Here is a 6,705-nt window from a genome sequence, read left to right as displayed (position 1 = left end):
TAGTCTTGAACCACTTCTAAAGCATGTTTAAGGCCTCGTAGGCCCTTATAAGGGACAATGTGATTGTGTTGAATGATTTATAAGAATGAATGATTTATATTTGATAAATGTATGCTATTGCTATGAATTAATCGGTAATACCTCGTAGCCCTACTTCGGTGATGGATACGGGTTAGGGGTGTTACAAGATCAGCAAAAGAAATCACACTATCTGGGAAATCTTTGGTAGAATTTGATTTTAGTTGGTATATATGGCATGTATTAGGACCATTTTGTATGTATAATATTGGTTCTTAGTTTTGAGCAAGTTTTACTTGAACTTGTGTTCTATGATTGGAAAACAAATGGAATTAGGCATGTTTTACTAAGATAGGCTTGTTGATTTAGAATGAAAATATTGACATTATGATGAACTATGGTTGAAATGGAAATTGATGTTTTGATGTGTAAATTATAACTTGTATATGTAACTTAAAGGTGTAATGTCATGAAATGCATTGTGGTGTCAATGATAGCACATTGGTTAGGTAAGTTAGGATGTTTGAAATGACATATTTAAGTGTGTTTGAATGATGTTTAAAGTCATTGAATGAGTGCCCAAAATGAAATGGTTAGTTATGCATGATTTGGCCTTAAAATGACTTGGTTTTAGGTAAATTTTTGGGTTCACACGGCCTGGACACAGACTGTCACATTGCCGTGTGTCATTTTGAAATTTCTTAGTGTTCCAAGTCAGTGAATTACACGGCCTAGCACACGGGCATGTTGGGCAACTCAATGAGTTACACGGATGATGACACGGGCTGAGACATGGCTGTGTGTCCCTTGTCCGAATGTTACACGGCCTAGGGTGAAGTCATACGGCCGTGTGACCCCTGTTTTCACATTTTTGCATTTTTTTCTTAAAACTATTATTTTGTTTCAAATTAGTCTCAATTTGCTTCTAAGCTATTTTTAGAGCTTCGAAAACTCAATTTAAGACTCAAAATCAAACGATTTATTTTATATTGAATATTACTTGTAATTATGGAATTGAATTTATTATTGAATGTAAATCGTATTAATTGTTCCAGCTTGATTAGTAACATTCGGTATCCTATTCCGGCAATAGAAACGGGATATGGGTGTTACAACACACAGAATTAATTTATGTTTTTTTGAGTTAATAATAATTCTCTCTGAGTTTTTCTTCAAGAATTGCTCTTAAGTTTCTTTTAAAAGCTATTTTAACAATATTTCAGGTTGTGGGAATCGTCTTCAAGTTTTTTCTTGCCAAGATCTCTTTCCTGGAGGGGGAATTAGAGCCATTAAAAGGAGTTGTGGATTCTTAATGTTTCCAGGGCTTCTTAGGACGTCATATTCTATTTTCTATCCTTAATTTATCGTTTCTTGCTTATTTAAGTTGGTTCTTGTTGTTTTGGCTTGCTGATTTAATTTATTTTCATTCTATGTTAAAGTTGCTTCAAGAAAGACATTCCCCTATCTTGTTCCATTAATAAACACATTAAATAGTTTTAATATTTTGTTGTTGTTTCAAACATTCTTATGCAAAACAATTTGCTTTTATCTTTAAAATCACTTCTAACGAATCTCTTTGTGTTTTGTTTTTCCGGATCTAGTTGGGGCATTTTCTTGTGGTCCAAGGACGGTTTCTTTTCATTTAAGAAACCTTAATTCGTTCTCTTTTGGACTCTTTACCAGCCGATTCATCTTTCTTTTGACTCTACTTTGTGGCAACTAATATGTTTTTGTTGTTTCTCATTTCAGTTTATGTTTATCTAGAGATCTAAGATATATCCGGGACTTTGACAAGCCTTACGATCCGCTTTCGCATTCATTTGTCTCATTCCTTATCACCAAGGCACGTTCTAATGTTCTCTCTTGTTCATTGAGGGCCATTTGGCTTGACAAGATTGGCCTTATTACATGGAAGAGACTCAAGTCCCATCTACTTGGATCCTTGCTATACTGTAAACATTATATTTTACCAGGGTAATTATTGTAAATCCTAACAGATAAACATCTATAGAATTTAAAATTCTTAGGACTCTCTTATTATAGATGTGAACTAATCTCAGCCACTGATGTAAATCAATTTGTACTGTTGGACTTAAAAGAGCTCAACTATAGATAGAGCTCTCCCATTCATTTGTATCCATTCCATTTTTAAGTTAAAAAACTGTTGATTTCTTACTCTTTGTTTTTTTATTTCTTAGTTTCTTTTTCCTTTGCCTTGGTGCCTTAGAAAATATGTGCTTAAATTTTATTTTTTCGACAACAAACTTAAGAAAAATTTAAACCCAATAAACCGATTAAAATCACGAAATTTACCGGACTAAACTTAAAATTTTTTTCTCTAAAATGCAGGTCGCAGTGAGTGATTTAACACAAACATGTCCGAAAGCATAGTGCCTTCCTCACCTTTTCCAATTGCTACTATAATAATACAAATTCCTTATTATTTTATAATTTCAACCCACAGAAAGAAATTAGTTTTGATAAAATAACAATTCAATTATTATTATGTTACTAACTCTCTCTGTGTTAAATAAAAGAGCCAGGCCATCAGAAGAGACAATGGGAACAGAGCCTGTTTAGTATCATTTCCTTTTGCACTTTCTTGAAATTATAAGTGTAAACTTATTTGATTACATCACCTTTTTTTTTTTTTAATAAAATTCTTAGAACTGAATGAAAATGAAAATAATAATTGCACCCTTTGATTATTATATGTATTTGAAAGTTCTCTCTTATTTAAGTCCTACATCCAAAGCCGAAAAGCCAAGCAAAATTTCACTATCTACCATTTTGGCATATATGTTTTTAAGTTAGTACTTGGCTCTTCTTTTGTTCGGAACTCTGTTTTTTTTAGTGAAGTAACATCTCTTGTTCATTAAGAAAGAAAATAAGGTTGTGTTCGTTCTTTGAAGTTTGAAGAATCAAGGAGAGTGCTTTGTGGGTGAGAAAATGTATGCAGAAACAGGGTTGTTTTTCCCTTACATGCAGAAATTTTCTGAAGATTTTCAGCAGTTCATAGATTACTGTAAAACCCAGAAACCCAATGCTTCCACGGTACTGATTATCTTAACCTTTGTCTCTGATTTATTTTTCTCACTTTTGCTTTGTTTTCTTGGTGATCTGCATTTTTTGGATTGAGTCTGGTTTTGAAGCTGGTTTTAGCTTTGATTTGCCTCTATCTGATGAATTTGGGGCTCTTTGATCCTTCAGTAATTCTGTTTTTCCTTTTAAAATGGAGTATATAAATGGCGAATTTTTTGGTTTGTTTCAGTTAAAATTTCAAGTTTTATAGTGATTTCATAGTGGAACTTCATTTCCCCCATTATACAGATTTCAATATTTGGGAAACTTTTTGTTCCATGTCCTCCCCTAATGATAAAAAAAAAAGTGAGGAAAAAAAACTGTAATTTTGAAGCTTCAGTCTTGATGTTCTATGCCTTTTGGGTTCTCATGGGGGGTGGCTTTAATCAGTTTATTCTCTTGGGACATTGTCTCAGAAATCAAACAAGGCTGAAATGGGGAAAAAATGAAAGCATGTTTACATGCTGCATCAGGAAAAAGGAAAGAAAACAAAGAAAAGTTTGAATATAATTGGAAAATGATTTCCATGTCACGACTTCCGTGTTCTTGAAGATTTCCTCCATTTTCTTTGAACTTTTTGGTGTGAACTGGTTTTTGGGTCACTTTTTAAGCCACTTATGCATACAGATTAAAATAGAAAAAAAGCCACTAATTATTGTTCTTTGGTTTTGGATTTCTTTTTAGTGTTAAAAAAAGTTTGGGAAGTACAAGAGGTTTATTTTATCTTTATTTTAGTTGGTGTCAAAAGTAAAAAATTTTAGTTATGGGAAAAGTAAGAGAAAAAAAAAAAAAAAGCTCCTCGTACATGGTGTTGTAGATCCTTTCTTAGTGTAATAAGGGTTAGTTTTTTATAAATATTTATCCAATTACACTAAGAAACATGATTTTTTTTTTATAAAGAAGGGTTTTGTATTTGATTATTAGTGTGTGTGATTGCTAGTAGTAATTTGTTTGTCTTAAACTATGAACTATTTCTGTGTTCATACTGAAGCATAGAAAGAAGCGTCATCAGAAATTTATCATTTCCTTTGGCTCTAATCATCTTAGTGTCAATCCTACAAGCAACTACCAGAGTTTGGTATTGTATAGCACAACCGTGATCAAGGTTTAGTAAGTTATCTCTAAAACGAAATATTTAGATCGATTCGTTCAACAATCCAATATTTGAATTTGGTTGTACTCCTATACTGGTTTCTGTGGATCGCCAGGAAAGAAGAGGCACATCATAAGCTAAGTTGGTCATCGGTTGATGACAGTTACACTAAAATCTTCCGGCTTGGGTTTGACATGTTTGATGTAGGGCAATCTTTTGTAAAAGAATCAATTAATAATGACTGTTTATCAGGAGAAAAAAAAAACAATATGTAATGAACTGAACTCATATGTTGGGGCTAGTCAAAATTGTATTCTTTTGTTTTATGGATTTGATAATTATTATGCTAAATAATTATTTTAGCCTCCCTTATTTTTGTTTCATTCAGCAAAAGATGTTATTCAACAGTTAATAATATTAGTATGTTAACTTCCTTTTATTCATTCATGCCTAATGTAGAACAACCTTGTTCAGATTTCCACAATATCCGAGTATGACCTTGGAGGAGAAGGTGATCTGTTCAAAGCTCCAGAGCCAATCATTGAAGAACCAAATCTGGGGCTTGATCCCATGACTGCTGCCATCTCATTAATCTCATGTGGTGAAGATGTCATTACTTCCCAAGGACTTAAGGCTGCTGATATTGAATCAATCCAAAATGAGCAACTTTTAGAGGTTCTCTATGAGTGTGAAAAGGATATGATGGCAAAAGCAGCTATGGAAACACCACTGTCCCAGGTCCTTGATATCAAGATTCCTGTTGTGAAGATCAATGAAAACCAAAATCTTGAAAACAAAGTGCTCTCTGATATCCCATTTCAGAAAAGTGTCAGCTCGAGTTGCTTAAGCTCAATGGAGTGGGTGCAAGGAGCTGTAATCAAGCCTAACTTTCTGGATTTTCCTGGAATGGATTTTGGTTCTGTTTATGGAATGAGGAGAGCTTTTAGTGAAGGAGATATACAGGTTAGTCTTAATTGCTTGGTTTTATACGATTTTACCTGTGCAGTGGCAGATACTAATGCTGTCAACTTTTCTGTTGGCGTTTATGTGAAATACCATTTCTTTTCTTAAAAATAATCCGATTTAGAACTTATTTCTACAGCAAATGCACCATATTTTAAGATGTTAGGAGCCTCTCCCTTGAATTACCTCGACCTTGGCTAATTAGAGGAGTATCTTTCCATCCATGAGTTTCCTGCTCTTCACTGCTGGAGCCCAAAAGTGACCTTAGCACAAACCATTTAGATTAGTTTGCAACTATGTTGTCTTATCAACATATGAACACAACATTCTTTATCCCATTTCAAAATCGCACTAGGAAGCGATGTTGATCCTCTTTTCTTTTCTACTGATATCTAAAATTCAGACATGTTCTCTCTTTTGTCTGGAAAAGGAAACCAGCAGAATCAAGTGACACATCAAATTATAGTCGTGCACCGAGCATGTTTGCCATTGTAATGACTGAGAAACTTTTAGATGTTTGTGGCCATTGCCACAGGATGAGCTGGGTCATTGATACTGAATTTTTATGACAGACTCTTGGCAATGGGAATGCGAGTGTCATCTGTTCTCCTCTTGAGCGACCAATAATGATCAGCTGCTGTTCTACTGAAGATCGAAGGGAAAAGCTTTCCAGATACAGGAATAAGAAGACCAAGAGGAACTTTGGAAGGAAAATCAAGGTATTTCAATTTCCATGCATTTTACAATCAAACAAGTAAAGACTCCATGGTTATTTTTGTGATCCTTTGTTGGACTTGGGTATTGAAACTTATAATATGGTTCACTTCGTCCAGTACGCTTGCAGGAAGGCTCTTGCTGACAGTCAACCAAGGATCCGTGGAAGGTTTGCAAAGACTGAAGAATCTGACAACTCCAAGAGGCAGTAATTGTTGACTAATTCCAAAGTAAAACAGGAATGAAGTAGCTAGACCCTAGAGGTGATGGATAATATATATATGTATATATATCTCAGTAGTGTCAACTTGGCGCGCACACACATATATCTATATATATAAACCTTTGTGGAAATCTTATACAGAGTTGATGCTAAATAAACCAGAACGTAGATCCTGAGAAATAATTCTATCTTATTTGCTGTAATAACCTCCTCTCCTCTCCAAGTAGGATGTACATAGTGTTTGTTCAATAAAATGATGGCAAAGCAGAAATTTGCACTTGTTCATACAGGTTATATAAAACGATGATGAATGTTTAAGATTTTTCAACACTCCATCATGAGCTCATCCATGGATCTATTTGATTGCATTTCATTGGACAACAATGGGCCAATAAGCTTGTCCAGGCCAACTCAAGGGTTTTGGATTTTTGTGTGGTGGCACAGAAGTATATACCTTTCAAGGAAGTGTTTCTTTTTTATTAGGTGTTGATGTGTCAGGGAATTCGGTTTTCAATGCCGGGATGATTTCCCAAAACTTCCAATAATTTTGTCAAATTATGTATTATTAGTTTTACCTTGGGAGTTTAATTCCAACCATTGGTTGCTACAATAA

At 34.1% G+C, this 6,705-nt stretch overlaps 1 protein-coding gene across 3 annotated transcripts; it reads left to right on the top strand.

The window, feature by feature from the left end:
* Positions 1-2,378: 2,378 nt before the first annotated feature.
* On the top strand, positions 2,379-6,393 carry LOC108464852 (zinc finger protein CO3-like). 3 transcript variants are annotated; one of them, XM_017765126.2, is made up of 4 exons: positions 2,379-3,072; positions 4,652-5,155; positions 5,728-5,874; positions 5,989-6,393. In XM_017765126.2, exons 1-4 carry the CDS (start codon positions 2,968-2,970, stop codon positions 6,079-6,081), a joined length of 849 nt encoding a protein of 282 aa, XP_017620615.1. In that variant the 5' UTR covers positions 2,379-2,967; the 3' UTR covers positions 6,082-6,393. The 3 variants fall into 3 exon arrangements, with proteins under 3 accessions (XP_017620615.1, XP_017620616.1, XP_017620618.1); XM_017765127.2 differs by having other exon boundaries at positions 2,381-3,072; positions 4,667-5,155; XM_017765129.2 differs by lacking the exon at positions 2,379-3,072 and adding an exon at positions 3,712-3,938 and having other exon boundaries at positions 4,667-5,155.
* Positions 6,394-6,705: the final 312 nt, after the last annotated feature.

This window comes from Gossypium arboreum, chromosome 8 (genome assembly GCF_025698485.1).
Source record: "Gossypium arboreum isolate Shixiya-1 chromosome 8, ASM2569848v2, whole genome shotgun sequence".
Lineage (NCBI taxonomy): Eukaryota > Viridiplantae > Streptophyta > Magnoliopsida > Malvales > Malvaceae > Gossypium > Gossypium arboreum.
The sequence above is the reverse complement of the archived record's forward strand: the minus strand, read 5'-3'. Positions and strand labels throughout refer to the sequence as shown.